The sequence below is a fragment of the Cyprinus carpio genome, chromosome B24, assembly GCF_018340385.1.
Source record: "Cyprinus carpio isolate SPL01 chromosome B24, ASM1834038v1, whole genome shotgun sequence".
In the NCBI taxonomy this organism is placed as follows: domain Eukaryota; kingdom Metazoa; phylum Chordata; class Actinopteri; order Cypriniformes; family Cyprinidae; genus Cyprinus; species Cyprinus carpio.
The window spans coordinates 8030370-8048838 of record NC_056620.1 but is presented as its reverse complement, the minus strand read 5'-3'; the positions used below and the strand labels follow the sequence as shown (position 1 = coordinate 8048838).

At 36.3% G+C, this 18469-nt stretch overlaps 2 protein-coding genes across 2 annotated transcripts in view; both read right to left on the bottom strand.

Annotated features, from left to right (window-relative positions):
- The window catches only part of acad11 (acyl-CoA dehydrogenase family, member 11), a 187544-nt gene extending 178281 nt beyond the window's left edge, over positions 1–9263 (bottom strand). Inside the window, exons 1-2 of the mRNA XM_042752009.1 lie at positions 9098–9263; positions 8890–8989 (exon numbers count right to left, since the gene is read on the bottom strand). Of these exons, the coding sequence (XP_042607943.1) occupies positions 8890–8989; positions 9098–9222 (225 nt within the window). The 5' untranslated portion in view covers positions 9223–9263. The remainder of the gene's footprint in view (positions 1–8889; positions 8990–9097) is intronic.
- Positions 9264–13025: 3762 nt separating this feature from the next.
- Positions 13026–18469, bottom strand: part of pxdc1b (PX domain containing 1b) — a 57593-nt gene continuing 52149 nt past the window's right edge. The window contains exon 5 of the mRNA XM_042751619.1: positions 13026–14826. Within this exon, the coding sequence (XP_042607553.1) occupies positions 14697–14826 (130 nt within the window). The 3' untranslated portion in view covers positions 13026–14696. The remainder of the gene's footprint in view (positions 14827–18469) is intronic.

Genomic DNA, 18469 nt, shown 5'->3' with positions numbered 1-18469 from the left:
GTAAAAGCCTTTTTTTCTCGTGACTGAAGCCTTTTTCATTCACGCAGTGAAACTGCACGGCCAGTGGTTCATGCAATGTATTAAAAAACGAACCAATGGCTAGGCAGCGGAGCATTCAAACCAAAGCGTAAATACACGTAAAAAAACGTATCCTTGTGGTGTGGCTGACACAGAAGAGTGTAAGCCGCCTGCGTACTGCTCAGATTTGTCCAAATGGAGCTACGCTGATTTGGAGAGGGACAGAGGAGAGGAATTGTTGAATAAAGTCGTTATTTTTGTTTTATTTGTGTACAAAAAGTATTCTCGTCACTTCATAACATTACGGTTGAATCACTGATGGCAGATGGACTATTCTGACGATGTCTTTCATACTTTCCTGGACCCTGACACTGTTATTTATTTGGCAGTCTATGGAACAGTCTCAAGCCTACCGGTTTTCATCCAAAATATCTTAAATTGTGTTCCGAAGACGAACAAAGCTTTTACGGGAACAACATGGGGGTAATTGAATAATGACAAAATTTTCATTTTGCGATGGAGTATCCCTTTAACTGTTTGAAGCAGCACAGTCGTTTGCCCCCGAGGACACAACAGCTTCAAAGCTAGTGTTACTATCTTCTACACCTTTATTGCAAACATCATGCTGCTTGTCATTATTTACATTTGGCATCAGTGTTGGGTAATTTACTTTCAAAAACTACTATTACTAATTACATCATCAATATTGTATTTAAATTACTTTACTAATTACTCTGTCTGAGAAAGGAATTTAGTTACTCAATAAGCAACTTAATTATTCAAATAGCTAATTAGGCAACATCTTAAAATCCTTATAAACCTTAATAGAAATTAAACTCTTTATTCTTTCAATTTGAGTCAAACATAGAATAGTTTAGCCTTTTAGCTTTAAAACAAGTGTAATATTTAAAAAAAATTATTTAAAAAAATTTTAACCCTCTTTGGTTAACAAATAGAAATACTCTGAATAATAACATATCTGAATAACAAAAAAGCTAAAGAAAACTTAAACAATACATTACAGTTTGGCAAGATGTTCAGGAAAAGCCCAACTAGTAAAATCTGTACAGGTTAGGGCTGTGCAATTAATTGTGAGCCCTGGTACAGGTTTATGTACAAATAACACGTTAACTAATGTAGATAAGTATAAGTTACATAAATTATCTTCTCTGCTGAATAAAGCCGTGTCAGATCGCGCTGTTCTTCTGAAGTAAATTCCAGATAGCAGGACTTCTTTCAAAAACGATGAAAATTAGACGAATCTTGATTTATTTATTTTTTAATCTATTTTTTGTATCTAGATGAGGGTATTTGCACGCAGGTGACTGCATATAATGAGCTCAAATACAGGAAAGACTGTACATCGCTTTAGTTTCATATGGATTATATAATAAGAGAATATTTGTTTTCGATTTTAATTCGTTCCATATTAAAAGTAGACACTTCAAGCTTTCAGATAGGCCTACGGGAAAGACTGTGCCTTGCTTTAGTTTCATACGGATTACATAATCAGACAATATTCTTTTTCAATTTGAATTTGTTCAATTTAAAAATAGACACTTCAAGCTCAGATACAGGAAAGACTGTATCTCGCTTTAGTTTCATACGGATTACATAATCAGATAATATTCGTTTTTGATTTGAATTTTTTCATTTAAAAAGTAGACAAAAGCTTTCTGTAGACATATTTCTCATGTCTCTGTGCCAAACATTCCCTGAGTTTGTAACGTGTAGAAAGTTGCTCACGGAGACATAGACGGCAGAAATTGCACCCTATTTGTTTTGTTTATTTTGCAAAAGCACAATGTTTTGTTGTTATTGTTAGTGTACACAAATAAAAGTAGGCCCTTTTTAGGTTCGATTGATTTTAGTCTTACCTGTATCTGAGTATTTAAAAATTCACATTTAAAAATCAAAAACTAAAAAATAAACACTCAAACGATCAAAAGGTTAAAGACGCTGCATTTAATTTTATCTTTAGACGGTAAATTTAGATTTCAAATTCAATACTGATTTTAGAACTGTTGAAATGATTTACTGTATGTAACACAAATACTTTATAAGTTACTGTAATTAAATTACTTAAAAATGAGCAGTAATCCCTTACTTTTTCAGTGGATAAGTAATTTAATTACAGTAACGCATTACTTAGTAACACGTTACACCCAACACTGTTTAGTATCACGTGCCAAAATCCCTTTAAGGCAAGTCATTTCACTTGGCCATTAAATTTTTTTTTTTACTTATCGGCCAACTTTGAAATGCCTTTCAGGCATGACCAGTCCTAAGTGCACGTCTCAAGAACGCTGACTATTTCTATAGCAACCGGGACTTTTAATGGCAGCTGCAGTGATGCGATGACTTTGCAGACTAGTGATTGGCTTTTTTATTTAGAAGGTGGGGCTTATTTTGATAGAGCGACCATACTGAGTGTTGCATTTTTCCCCATTCAAAACTATAGGAGTGACACATCTTGGTTATTCTATGGTCTTTGCATGTGCTTCCATTCAGGGGAAATTACATAATTATTCAACAACAAAGTTACAACACAGCACTGCTCGTGTGTTTGAGACAGATCAGTGAGTAAATGCATCTGCTTTGCTGTGCTGCCATTTGAGCAGAGCTGATATTTGGTCCGTGAGATGCCATTAACACAGTTTCATTGCGTTTTGGCAAATAAACATTATATCGAACATACTAGATATGTAATCATAATAGATATGTAAGAGATAATAGAATGTTTGCACCTACATCACAGTTTGCTCAGTTACCCGGATGCACCCAGACATATAAGATATTTTAGATTTAGTCCGAGAGCTTTCTGTTCCTCCATTGAGAATGTATGTACGGTATACTGTCCATGTCCAGAAAGGTAATAAACCAATATCCCGGAGTTACTCAAACAGTACACTGGCTGAACTGCTGTGAAGAGAGAACTGAAGATGAACACCGAGCAGAGCCAGATAACGAACGAAACATTGACTCGTTCTCGAGTCAAGAACCGTTTCTGTCGGACGCGTCCGGTTCGAGAACCGAGGAGCTGATGATACTGCGCATGCGTGTTTCAGCGTGAAGCAGACTGACACACAGCGCGTCTGAACCGAGCTGGTTCTTTTGGTGATTGATTCTGAACTGATTCTGTTCAGAATCAATGTTATGAACGCGGGTAAACCGAAGGCTTGAATCAAGGGCAATCATCGCCAATGAAGTCATTACGTCGAGCGCAAAAGAACTGGTGAACCGGTTTATTGAATCAAACTGTCCGAAAGAACCGGTTCGCGGAAAAGAACAGATCTTCCCATCACTACCGGTGATCCGAAAACCGATGCAACCGGTTCTTGACTCGAGAACGAGTCAATGTTTTCTTCGTTATCTGGCTCGGTCAGCAGTTCAGTCAGTGTACTGTTTGAGTAACTCCGGGATATTGGTTTATTTGAACTCAGAGGGAGTGTCAGCCATGTTAAAAAAGTTAACAGCTTAAGTCATTTGTGGATTAATGCTTATTGTTGACGCGAACCGTTTCAAAACGATTCAGTTCGATTTGGTGAACTGGTTCAAGAAGATCCGGGTACATCGAGTGATTCGTTCGCGAACCGGATATCACTAAACTGCAGTGTTGTGAACGCGCTCATAACAGACCCGGGAGAGAAGTCAATGCTGAATAAAGTCATAGTTTTTGATATTTTTGGACCAAAATGTATTTTCGATGCTTCAAAAAATTCTAACGGACCCTCTGATGTCACATGGACTACTTTGAAGACGTATTTATTACCTTTCTGGACGTGGACAGTATACCGTACATACATTCTCAATGGAGGAACAGAAAGCTCTCGGACTAAATCTAAAATATCTTATACTGTGTTCCGAAGATGAACGGAGGTCTCACGGGTTTGGAACGACATGAGGGTGAGTCATTAATGACATAATTTTCATTTTTGGGTGAACTATCCCTTTAACTGAGCATTACATTCACGAGTCATAAGTATATTACAACAATTTACGCTTAACTTAGAATAATGGTCAAATTTATAACTGTTAATATTCTAAAATAACAACTTCTTTATGACATATGCAGCCTATAAATGCGACCTCCGCAGGATGCAGCCTTCCATTTGAAAAAAGGCCAAGAAATCTGAAGCCTATAATCAGATAGAACTGTTAAACAAAGGGACTAAAATGTATACAAAAAAAAGTATTATAACGATTGCATTTATATTATTAGTAATAGAAAGGCAAACATTATTGATACTTTCTCGTTTGCCGTCAGAATTCAGCAAATACGCATTTTAACAAATCTTTGAATGGCTAATAAACATTTCATTTCACAAAACTTATAAACTTAGTTGAATCCAGTTGTGAGATCTTGAGAAGTGTGCATGTGTATCCTTTCGGTGCGAATTGAATGCTTTACACATTAAATTCGTGATTTCAAATTATGCTGTGCTTTATGCATTTGCCCACTGTCATATTCATGTCATTTGCACTGTGTGCTGTATGTAAAATAAATGTTACCTTGGCTTTATTTGAAAAAATATGATCCTCAATGCACACAAACTTCCCAGAATACTGAGTGCTCTGTTGGTTACAGTGTTTATTTCCTTTTTAATTATATTTTTATTAAATGTTTATTTGTGAAAAATAATTTGTCATCTAAAAAGTATATGTATGTTTATTTTACAAATTTATTCTTTAATACATTTTCTAATTATTTCAAATTTCTTAAATATTAATTCAAATAAATATAATTATATCGACCACCCTGCTTTCCAAGATATCGGCATCGGCTGTCAAAAAAACATTACCGGTCAACCACTAAAAATTACTCAAGTATTTTACACCCCTGCTTTCTGCAACAATTTCTTTGTATTCTTTCCTCCTGCCAGATTGCAGGAGGGGAGCAGTTTCTATTTACGTCATCCTCTCAAGTGTGAATGTCTGCAGCGAAGTAAAGCTTTGGAATGAAGGAGAACAATTCTGAGACAATGGCTCTCTGCAAAAAGTTATAAAGTGGCTGGTTCTGCCTCACGCTTTGGCTTTTGCGATGTAATAGTGTGATTCAGCATTATTGAAGAAACAGAGTTTCCCCATAGCATCAGCTAATGATGCTATGTTGAGTGAACGAAAGGTAACCACATAATACAAGACAATGTTTTGTTTGACTGACAACGATATAATGGCAATGATATTATTCTACTGTTTTATTGTTTTTTAAAATAAAACTGTTCACAGAAATAAAACAGTACATTATACATTAGAACATAACTGACATTTAACATCAAATAAGCAAAAAAAGTCCTGTTTGTTTCAGTGTTAGCTTTGTATTACTTACATACTATTGTTGTATTTATTTACATTTTAAATCAGCTTATTTTAGCTTTCATTAAAATTTTTGTTTATATTTTAGAATTTTGTCTGTGATTTAGTAATTTTTTGTTATAGGTTTTGCTTTTTTATGTTTCTATTTGGCTTAAATTTATTTTTACTTAACTTTTATTAATTGTAGTACTCCAACTTAAACCTTGTCAACATTATTATTATTTTTAAACTGTTTTTATCTAATATGTATATTTTGTTATTTCAGCTTAATTTCAAGTAATGTAAATGAATAATAGTTTTAGCTTTTTGGTTTATTTAACTGATTAAAGATCATCAATCATGTATTTTGAAAGAAATAATTCACTGACAGTCCTAACTGTTACTCAATAGGCTATATCCTTATAATTCAACTTATCCACTGCCTGGTAAGAGAATCATGATTTATTATTTATTTAACATACTGTGCTCATTTAAACATGTTTTGGAGGTTTGTAATATTTAATTAAAAAAGCAGTCATCCCCTACCAAAACATGTACTGTATTTTAATTCTCATCACTGATTGTATTGTTTATACAGGTCCTTCTCAAAAAATTAGCATATTGTGATAAAAGTTCAGTATTTTCCATAATGTAATGATAAAAAATTAAACTTTCATATATTTTAGATTCATTGCACACCAACTGAAATATTTCAGGTCTTTTATTGTTTTAATACTGATGATTTTGGCATACAGCTCATGAAAACCCAAAATTCCTATCTCAAAAATTAGCATATCATGAAAAGGTTCTCTAAACGAGCTATTAACCCTAATCATCTGAATCAACTAATTAACTCTAAACACCTGCAAAAGATTCCTGAGGCTTTTAAAAACTCCCAGCCTAGTTCATTACTCAAAACCGCAATCATGGGTAAGACTGCCGACCTGACTGCTGTCCAGAAGGCCATCATTGACACCCTCAAGCGAGAGGGTAAGACACAGAAAGACATTTCTGAACGAATAGGATGTTCCCCAGAGTGCTGTATCATAGTGGGAAGTCTGTGGGAAGGAAAAAGTGTGGCAAAAAACGCTGCACAATGAGAAGAGTGTGACGGAGATTGTGGAGAAGGACCAATTCCAGACCTTGGGGGACCTGCGGAAGCAGTGACTGAGTCTGGAGTAGAAACATCCAGAGCCACCGTGCACAGGCGTGTGCTTTTGAACCAGAACAGCGGCAGAAGCGCCTGAACCTGGGCTACAGAGAAGCAGCACTGGATGACGTTGCTCAGTGGTCCAAAGTACTTTTTTCAGATGAAAGCAAATTTTGCATGTCATTTGGAAATCAAGGTGCCAGAGTCTGGAGGAAGACTGGGGAGAAGGAAATGCCAAAATGCCTGAAGTCCAGTGTCAAGTACCCACAGTCAGTGATGGTCTGGGGTGCCATGTCAGCTGCTGGTGTTGGTCCACCGTGTTTTATCAAGGGCAGGGTCATGCAGCTAGCTATCAGGAGATTTTGGATTTTGGCTTCCATCTGCTGAAAAGCTTTATGGAGATGAAGATTTCGTTTTTCAGCACGACCTGGCACCTGCTCACAGTGCCAAAAACCACTGGTAAAATGGTTTACTGACCATGGTATTACTGTGCTCAATTGGCCTGCCAACTCTCCTGACCTGAACCCCATAGAGAATCTGTGGGAAATTGTGAAGAAAGTTGAGAGACGCAAGACCCCAACACTCTGGATGAGCTTAAGGCCGCTATCGAAAGCATCCTGGGCCTCCATAACACCTCAGCAGTGCCACAGGCTGACTGCCTCCATGCCACGCCGCATTGAAGCAGTCATTTCTGCAAAAGGATTCCCGACCAAGTATTGAGTGCATAACTGAACATAATTATTTGAAGGTTGACTTTTTTTATATTAAAAACACTTTTATTGGTCGGATGAAATATGCTAATTTTTTGAGAAAGGAATTTTGGGTTTTCACGAGCTGTATGCCAAAATCATCAGTATTAAAACAATAAAAGACCTGAAATATTTCAGTTGGTGTGCAATGAATCTAAAATATATGAAAGTTTAATTTTTATCATTACATTATGGAAAATAATGAACTTTTATCACAATATGCTAATTCTTTGAGAAGGACCTGTATTTAATTAATTTTGTTTGAGCTTTAGTCATTTTTATTAGGTTTTGCTTTTTTAATATTTCTATTTGGCTTTTTTTTCCCCCCTTTTAGCAATTGTATAACGCCAACTTAAATTTGTGAACATTTTTATTACTTTTGAAATAGCTTTTATCTAATAATTATAGTTTATTTCAGCTTAATTTCAAGATAAAAGCTATTTCAAAAGTAATAAAAATGTTCACAAATTTAAGTTTAAGTATATATATAAACACACAGAGGGCTAGAAATGGGGTGGGGGGTGGGGTTACTGAGTCTGGGGAGTGTCGAGGGGGGACGTCCAGCATTTCATTTTCAACTGGTTAGGTTCTTTTGGAAATTAAAGTGATTTCTATATTTTATCCATTCAAAAGAGTACAAAAGTGCTCCCAGTTGACCATATGCATGGAGCGCTATTTAGAACTTCTGGGTAAAGATAAGACAGCTCGTAATCTTTCAGTGAAGTTCATTTTATATGTGGTATATATAGGTAGAGACTCTCACAGAAACCTCTCCTGCCTCATTCTTATCAGAAACTGAGAAACAAAATTATTGCAACACCGTAAATAATGATATCGAAATTAACATACAGTTTTATGTTATTAAAGAACATATAATTCTATATGCAGAGTCTGGTAATCCCAGGAAATTATGATGCATCATCAATATAGAAAAATCAGACATAACAAATAACCAGTACATATTATGACAGCAGATTGGCTTCTTGATTGAAACAAAAATACAGTTTTTCTTACGTGAAATAGGCATAAAAAATAAAAAAAAAAAAAAAATAAAAATTAAAAAAAAATAATAAAAAAAAAAAAAAAAAAAAAAAAAAAAAACTTTGGTTCTGTCTCCCTCTACTGCTTCACGGTCGCCGTGATTTTGCCAAGTAAGACAAGTTTATCAACGTCAACATTACTTTAGAAAATTATAGACTTAACACAATCCCTACCCCTAAACCTTACCCTGCCCATAATTTATTCTTAAAATCAGAGGGAAATGATAGCTGACTAAAAATGGTGTAGAAGCAACCCAGAACGTAAGACAAAACTGACATTTCCTTAAAAGTTATCCTTTTATTCTTATTGGTTTATTAGATGTTGATCCAGGAACATGTTGTACTTTGAGTTCACCACTGGGGTCAATTAACTTTATATACATTTGTGTTGTGTTGTGTTGTGTTGTGTTGTGTTGTCAAGTTTGACAGTCGCTGGTGCCAAAGTCCTTTTTGCATGATCACAACAGCGTTGGATTGACCCAAATAAACTATTTTAAACTCAACATTCCACTTACATTAAACTCTACACTGCAGGTGTAGTAATAAACCATACAAAAATACAACAATATACCAATACAAAAATATACCGTATAAGGATACAATGAGCGACGTACAGAACACAGTAACGTTAAGTTACCTTATGAGCTCCGGGCAGCAGCTCTCCTGGAGGCTTCTTTCTGAGCACATAGCGTTTATCTGCAGTCTCAATGTAAAACGTTGGGTTGGATTGCCCAGCTCTATTCAAAACAAATAAGTAAAATAGAACAACAAACAAACAAACAAAACGTGCGTTTTGTTTGCATGAAGTGCACTTGAAAAAGTATGTGTGTTGTGAAATTTCTTACCTGTACTGCTGCAGAGTTAAAGTGCTGTTGCCTGAAAAGCTGTCAAGTTTTCCTGACAGATATCTTTTCAGGTTATTAGTGTCAAATCGATGTTCTGGACGGACAGCAGTGATTTGGCGATCCATTGCGTTACAGAGTGAAATTGAGAAATAAAGTTCACGACTTAAGGATATTTCAAAATAAAAGTCATCCACTTCTGATGTGATGTAGGCTATTGTGAGGAGCAGCAGACCGAGCCCAATAATTGACCAAGCTCTGAAAAAATGACTTAACCTCGACCCTCGACAAAAGTTTTAGGAAAAAAAAATATTTTTTCCATGTATTTACATTATTTTTAATGCTCTAAACAATGTAAAAAATTAAGATATTTCATTCATAAGTCATGCTATGTCCTCAGTAGAGGAAATCGGGACTCAATTTCTTAAAAAAATAAAAAAATAAATAAAAACACATGAATGAACATGGATAGGCAAAAAAACAACAGATTTTTTAAATCACCAATACATTTTTAGTTTTCAAGATTTTTTTGTTTGTTTGTTTGTTTGTTTTTAACTTTGTATTAAGATGATTCTCAACTATAACAGAATGATTCAATATACCATTTTTCATTCTGCAAAATGTGTGTAAAATGACCATAAACAGGTTTTCTCATTATATATAATTTATCTATAAACTAAATCTAATTTACGTATTAATGTGTTTTGGGGGCAACATGTAATGAAAAAAGAAGTGTAATAATGGGAGTAATAATTGACAAGATTTTCATAATAATATATAATATTTGATATAATATTGAAACATAATTTATTTCCCTATTCATTTGCTGTGTCTCCCAAAATGCATAATAAACATGATTTTAGTCCCGGTGTCCTCATATGAGGACATGTATGAAATCAACGTCCTGTTTCGTAACAGAAAGTCATATTTTGATTTGAAACCCCATAACATTTTCCTGAGATGTTGATCTATGACACACAATATAAAAATTAGACAGATTTAAATGATAATTACAAAATATTATCATATCTCCATAAGCGTGTCACTAAATTAATTTCAGACATATTTGATGAGCAGGGAGAGGGAGTGGTCATGGTGAAACATCCAATCATTTGGTATGTTTGAAAAGCCCTGAATGTGCTCTGTACAGGACATCCAGACTTAAAACTGTGGCATGTACAGTCTCAAAGAAATTCACAAAAAAATAATGTCCTCATATGAGGCCACAGGGCAGGCCCGGCTGCAGGATGAAATGACTGAGGGGGCATGTGAAATTGTTAAGGGGGCTTAACTTTATTACACCATGAATGATTAATACACACTGAGATCTCGCTTTGCAATGACAGATTTTTAAATACAGCGCTCCCTAAAACACTCCATATGCAACTGCAGGTAACCAGAGACTGCAGGCAGACCTGGACTGGGCTTTCTGTTCCGAGGTCATTAGGCAGCAGCAGCGGAGGAGGTTGGGGTTGAGACGGGACTGCCGCTTGGGCTGGCCGCAGGTGGGCACTCTGCTGGGTGCTGCTGTCTCTGAGGTTGGTGCGATCACTGCAGCTGCTTTAATTGCTGGCATCTTCATGTTGGTGCTCTCAAGTGTTGCAGTGCTTTTTATGGTTGAAATATGCTGCATATACTTTCTTATGCCATTGTTTGAATATGATAGTTTCACATTTTAGCTGAAACTGAATTGCTGATAATATCACAAGTAACAGATATTTGCTCGAGCCACAATAATAAAACCCCTAACAACTGTAATGCTATCCTTCACACAGTTCGTCATTTATTATGAATAATTAACCCTTTCACACTTAAGTTTTATATCGAAGTAAGATTTTTCAAGGCACAAACTTACTTACCACTGTCATCAACTATCCTATATTCCGAAATATCTCACAAAATATGTGTAAGTGAGTGTGTTTGGTCATTTAAAAATCTTTATAACAATAGACTAAACTTTATAGTTAGCCTACTTCCACTGTGTTTATCTGATATGAAAAACACACGTTGGCAAATTATATTTGAATAGATTGTTTTTGCTGCTTTCACAGACTCCAAATGTAGGCTATTGTTTTACCAGTGCTTATGTGTAGCCTATTTAAATGTATGAAATCTAAAATAAACATTATGAGGTTGAAAACACTGCATAGTTGTGATATATGACAGCGTTGAGCTCGTCCGTATCTGGCTCAGCGCCAACCAACGCGAAAGACGTTTGAATCTGGCAGTAATGTCACGAGTCACAACACTGAACAATCTAAATCCCATGGGGATAAGGTTAAATTATTATTTAACTCAAAAGGTTGAACATTTTATTTTTAACCATGAATACAAAATTGAAACAGAGGGGGCACAAGTCAGATCTGAGGGGGCATTGCCCCCTTTTGCCCGCTTGTGGCGCCGGGCCTGCCGCAGGGTCTTAAGAGGTTAATGTGATATTACCATGTACTTTTACAGGGCAAGCATCTTTTATATGGGTGACTCCTCATGTATAGGCAGATTTGATTAGCCTACTTGGATTTTTTAAACTGGTAGCCTACTTACAATTAGGAGTGTGAATCGGCACTGGTTTCACGATTCAATCCGATTACGATTATCATGTCGACGATTCAATTAAATTCGATATCACATCACGATTAATGCATCACGATTATATCAAATTTATTTTGTGCATTGTTATTAAATTATATAAGCAGGCTACTTTTTAAAATAATTATGTTAATTAATTAATATATAATTAATTAATTATTGTTAAGAATTAAAAGTAAATATAGCTTCAAAAAATACAAGCAAATATAAAGTAATGGGGGGGGGGCAATTATAACTTATAAACAAAAAGGACTTTCAGTATTTGGGAGTGCTTTAAGTATTGAAAGTTTACAGATAAGCATAGTTATGGGTTTTTCTTTTTTCTTCAGCATTATTGCCATTTAATTATTACTGAGGAGATCATAGACACTGGCAGCTTTAATAGACTGCATTCACACTAATGCACAGATCTATTTCCACATATCAGATGTCTTGTCCTGTTCTGAAAACACAACTGACTGTGTTTACATCAATTTCGTATCATAAAAATATATGCAATTGCATTAAACCGCAGCCGCGAACTTCAGGACAAACGAACTCAAGGCGCACGTCTGTCAGTACATGAGTTTCGTGCATCTAATGTACTGCATTCCAAACGGAAGAAATGAAAGCTTATTTAAAGTAAACGACTACAATAACAGCGAGTGGAAGCACTGTCAAGCAATGTGCACGTGTCTCACAACGCATATTCTGCAATGAAGCCGCAGCATTTGTCTCTAGCGCACACACGTGCCATAATGCAGGAAAAAGCCAAGCACCGATTTTGTCTCATTGTGCCTACTTATATTACGCCCTTAAAGTATGTACTCTTTTGAGTGTGTATTAGAAGAGTTTTTTACCAGGTTAAATGCTGATTATTAGTAACTATATATATATATACCCGTTAGATAATCCATACGGACCACAAACTTTTGATCCACTCTTTTTGTAATATTATACAACTTACGGTTTAAAAATACTATGAGTGAACGGCAGGTGTCAGCACACACTAATTAATTAATAGTGGCTGTCATTAAGTGCAGCTCATCAGAAATAAGAAATTACGAATCAATCCAAGTCAATCCAAGTTTAATACATACATACATACATATATATATATATATATATATATATATATATATATATATATATATTATATATATATACACACACACACACACACACACACACACACAGATAGATGCTATTTGTTATCATATTTTGAGAGCTGCATGCACATCAACTTGCTGTTTTGAATATCTTTCTGTTAAAGTTGCTTTGTAGGATCAGGCTTTTTATTATAACCTAGTCTGATAATTCTGAAGAAGAAAACAAACTAAATCATAACACAAACTTAATATTGTTTAGCCTATACAAAAGCTTTAATGGCATGTTATTTATAAATTATTTACAAGCTGTATATACTGTACAAATGACTATAATTAGCAATACATGATGTGGTGCCCAGCGGTCAAAACTGCTTCACATAATGCTGCATATAAAAGTATGAACATCATAACAGAACAGGCAATGTGAAGTATTTTCCATGCTTATAAAAATCAACATCTCAAAATTCCAATGATCATAAATAACCTCTTGAGGATCTTTTCTCTGATATGTATCATACCTGATTTGCAGTATGCTCTGCATTTGGTCATGTCCATGTACTTCAATTACTTTAAGCAATGTCTATCCTTCTTGCACTTTGTGTCCAATAAGACATTAATGATATCTTTGCTCACATGCATCCAGGTTTATATGTGAGACAGGGAGTATTTCATGGCTAGGCATGATGGATATGACATGTCAGAGGATATGTTCAAATATAGCATGTGCATCTTGAAGAATAAAACAAATTAAGCATCAGATCACTTTCATGTTGCAAAAATACATGAATATACTCTCTAATACAATTACTTGACCCAGTCTCCAACAGTTCAGATCATTTTATTCTTCCTATTTGTATGCTTTAAAAATTGGAGCGGATTATTAAAGCTACAAAATTTGTTAACTAGAAAAAGCGCAGAACTTTCTCACAGGTAGAAGGGAAACGTGGCTCTATTACAAAGTAGGTGGGTGTGGGGGTGTGTGTGTGTGTGTGTGGGTGTGGACTAGGAGCCATGTGCCAAGTGAGTGTTCAAGCCCTTTGTATTCAAGAGAAAAGAACAAAGTTCAGCTACTGTCCACAGTCATTCAGTAGAAAAGACGTCATAAACTAATAAAATTATCTTCTGAGAGCAATTTAAATTTTCTGACAAGAAAGACAACTCTATTCATCTGCAAGTTTAATTTTGCTAACCACAGTGCCCTTAACACTAAGATTAATAAAGCAGTAATTTCATAACAAAATCAAAGGTTTTAGTTAATAAAATTAATTTGCAATTTTATATTTTTTTCTTTTCAGTTTTTGTCTATTTGAATCAGCATTTTAATTTACAGCATATATATCAAGATAATAGCATATAGCATATATATCAAGATAATAGTCTATCTTGATAAATCCTTATGTGGATCTTTTTCTCCAGGAAGATCTGCAGATCATCCACTAATGCCAAAGGATTGTTATATTGTAAACTCTTTCTGAAGAAGAAATTTTTCAGGCAGGTTTTCTGAGCATTGGGCCTTGAAAAAAATGAATTACAACCTTAAAAACAGTACAGCCTGGACTTATATACAAATAAAAGAAAATTAAACAAATCTTTCAGGCCACCATCAATCTGTACACCAGGAATAGCAGCTTATTTCTTCCTTACAGTAGTACAGCTAGAGCATGATTCTAGGTTGAATAATGAGGCACATTGGTGAATATGGTGTCATTTTGGGCTCAGGCCAACAAATCTGATGGACAAAGTCAAAGCAGTGAGCTAGCAGTGATCTCTGCATTCAAACTTTTCCTGCCGTTATAAACACTACCAATCAGAAAATATAATTGCTGGCACATCCATCACTTGACAGAAATTACATGCTGGATCTGCACTGTTTAGGTGGGATTCAGTTCTCCCCGTAAGAGTCCACCCATGCAGAATTGTTTGTGTTACTCCAAGATGTCAGTTTCAAAGGGAACCAGGTGGTAGTAGGACAGGTTAGTGACGTAAGCTTCAGGATCATCGTCACTCAGGTCTTGATCTACAGGATCCAAAGATTCTCTCCCATCCTCATCATACCTGCATATTTAAAGATAATACAACCATTTTAATACATGAAATGATAGACAACATTTTTTTTTTAAGAAACAATATAACTCCAAAACAGCTGCCCGCTGGGACATTATATTACAGGCCCCGATATACTTCAAACGAAGTTCGTTTTTATTCTTTGTTTGGGGGCAAAAAGAAGTTTGAAAAGGCTGAGCGACGGTATACTGTTTCCGAACATTTGGACACCCCGGCGCTGCTGGAGGCAGGGTGTAGATTAATGTAAACGTGTCACGCTGCTCGTGCGTATCCCTTAAAACAAAACAACAATGAAATGAAGAAGTGTAGGCAATCTAGGTGTGAGGCAGGCCCCAATGGTCAGAATATTATAGACAAAAGAATAATGATTAGCAGCAGTTCGGAGTCAAGTATCATGTTTGCAATACAAAAGAACCATTCCATTTCCATAATCAGTCCTTTATGGGAAGTGTGAATGGCTCACAATCTGAAATTTTTTAGCATGATGTGGAAAAAAATATTGGAGTCAGTTTGTTACTTTATTTTATTAGTGTTCATTTATTTTATTAAACTTCATAAATTGTTACACCTTTTCATATTTAATGTGGTGTCATGATTTACTTTTGATAAAAACAAAGGTTCATTATTGTATATTCGTTTGGCATTTCATTTATTCAAAGAACAGCAGCAGCAGCATGGTGTAACATTTATTTGTAACACATTTATTCGGTACTTACGGGAGCCCTGCACGTCACCTGTAGGAAAAAAAAAAATCAATCCGTGGTGACGGTTTTGCAATCCGTCCCCTCAGTTTACCGTGCTCACAAATTCTTAAACTGTTCCTTTTTGAATCCGTACCCACAAATTCAAAACCTTTCCAATCCGTGCGCTCAGATTTTGTAAACTGTACCCTCAGTTTTTGAATCCGTACCCACAAATTCATAATCCATGTGCACACTTTCGCAATCCGTTCCCTCGGATTTGTAAACTGTACTAATGGATTCATGCAGCAAGCTCCTAGGTAGCCTACGTGTTAACATACAGTTTTATTGACTATTATTATGTGGAATAGGCCTACAGCAAATTTAATAAGTCAAGTCAAAGTCATCTTTATTTATATAGCGCTTTAAACAAAAAAGATTGCGGGTGTCAAAGCAACTGAACAACATTAATTAGGAAAACAGTGTGTCAATAATTACAAATGACAGTTAAAGGCAGTTTATCATTTGTAGAAAAAACCTGGCATTGTGACTGACTCTGGAGTAATTTGTTCCTCTTTTGTAAGTCGTTTTGGATAAAAGTTTCTTATGCATAACATGTATAATAATAATAATAATAATAATAATAATAATAATAATAATAATAATAGTTATTATTATTATTATTTTAATTTATAGGCTAAATAAATGAGTGCACTTAGTACAGTAAAAATGTTTGTCATAAAATAATTAATGAAGGCTTTATTTTTAAATAACCTTTTACAGTTTTGGAAATGTGTTTGTGTACTTTTCTTTCTTAACATGAAGACTTATTTTGGTGATTTTATTATACTAGCTTTTCCCCCAGAGTTAGATGCACGCTTCACTGTTAATTTTATTATTAAATAATTAGGCCTATTATAACATTGCTTTTTACCTTTTTTTATTTTTATTTTTTGAGAAAATTCAGGGAATTTTCTATTCTTCTTTTTAGCGTTTATTTTAGGCTATAAAACACAGGCAGCGGTGTCTTATCCTATTGGTGATTAATGTAAAATAAGCGCTAAAAAGAAGACTATTTTGTGAGTGCGGATCATGGTCTCATAGGATACTATGAATCTGCTGGTGGGGGCGGAGTCACAAATCAGTGAGTTTACAAATCAGAGGGAACGGATTGCGAAAGCGTGCGCACGGATTATGAATTCATGGGTACGGATTCAAAAACCGAGGGTACGGTTTACAAAATCTGAGCGCACGGATTGGAAACCGGATTGGGCACGATTTGTTAAACCGAGGGAACAGTTTAAGAATTTGTGAGCACGGTTTATAAACTGAGGGGACGGATTGCAAAACCGTCGCCACGGACTGATTTTTTTTCTCCTACAGGTGACGTGCAGGGCTCCGTAGGTACTTGCTACTATATATTTTTACTCTTTCCTTTCATTCTTTTCATGGCTTTGGAAAACTTGTCTCGGATGTTTCTCTACATCACTTTTTGCATAACTCCGGGTCGTCGACACCAAGCTTCGTTGCAATTTCTTTCTAGGAATTAAACGTTTTCTCTGGATCTTTAAAGTCTCTCCACGAGCAATCGTACAGGTGTGGATATATTTTTGCCAGCTCAGCTATTCGACACGGTGTATTCAGAAGATGTTGTTCTATGCTGGGACCCCTGTAGAATGAGAAAAGAACATGGGAAAAAAATCACACGTCAAAGTAGGTGGTTTCAGAACACACCCACCGATTGCATAACCGCCACGGACCAATGGAAGCTCAAAGGTGTTTAGGAGCCAAAACAAATGCTGAAACGAACTTAAAACGAACTACAGAGAATTTGCGCATTCGGCTACAGACAAGTTCATGTCGGCCCAGATCCCACGTGCCTCGTCTTACCACAGAGAGAGGATTCACCCCTGTCTTCTTTGATTCTACACGTTTTCACCCATGTAGGATTCGCAGAGCACTTCACGGAGGCACAGAATTCGTCCCGGGCCATGCAACACTTCCTGACAAAGTGATCCAAAGCTGCTACACCTAGTCACCCTAAATCTACGCCAACTCAGCAGCCCGCAAAGCCAACACCTGACGACCCCGCCATTCAGCCTGCCAAGACTCAGCAGACACGAGGGTGTTCCCGCTCGGCCAGACGCCACCCTTTTCCGAAGCGCCAAGGACCCCGACCCAAGATATTATTGGATCCGGTGTCTTCCTGATCTGCGAGACAGGTAGAAGGTGGGGCCAGGTCTCGCTGCAGTGACCTCTCTTAAGCCTCCTATCACCCCGTTCAACTCTGAACTCTGTGAACTCTGGGCCCGTTCAAGCACCCAAGCAACCAACCGCTGTTATAGCAGGAAAAATTAAAAAAACATACACCTTCAAAAAGAGAGCAAAATTCCTCTTTCATTTCCCATGAGTGCCCTGCCTTCGGGCAGCCAGTCACTTGAGCTAATCCAACCCCTAGCCACGTGGGCCGAGGACTAGCAGGCAATCCCTGGAGTGTGAAAATGGGTTATGGGGATAATAAAATAAGGATATTCACTCCAATTTGCTCGAAGACCCCTGTGCTTCAGCAGCATGGTCTCCACCTCAGTAGAAAGTAAGGACGCTTATGTCCTGCATTCAGAGATGATGAATTTGCTGGCAAAAGGAGCCATAGAATCACTTCCCATAAATACACCAACACATTAACTTTCCAACAAGAGGTAAAAACATTTTGGATTTTGTTGACACCACCCTGAAAAGAGCTTACAAAGCCCTCCCCCTCCCCCACTTTGGTGCCTCAGACCACATCACTGTCATGCTAATGCCTGCATACAGACCGCTCGTTAAAGTCGCCAAACCAGTTCACAAACAGATACAAGTGTGGCCTGAAGGGTCATCAGAGGCTCTTCAAGACTGTTTTGACACCACTGACTGGAATATGTTTAAGCAGACTGCCACATACAATACCACCACAG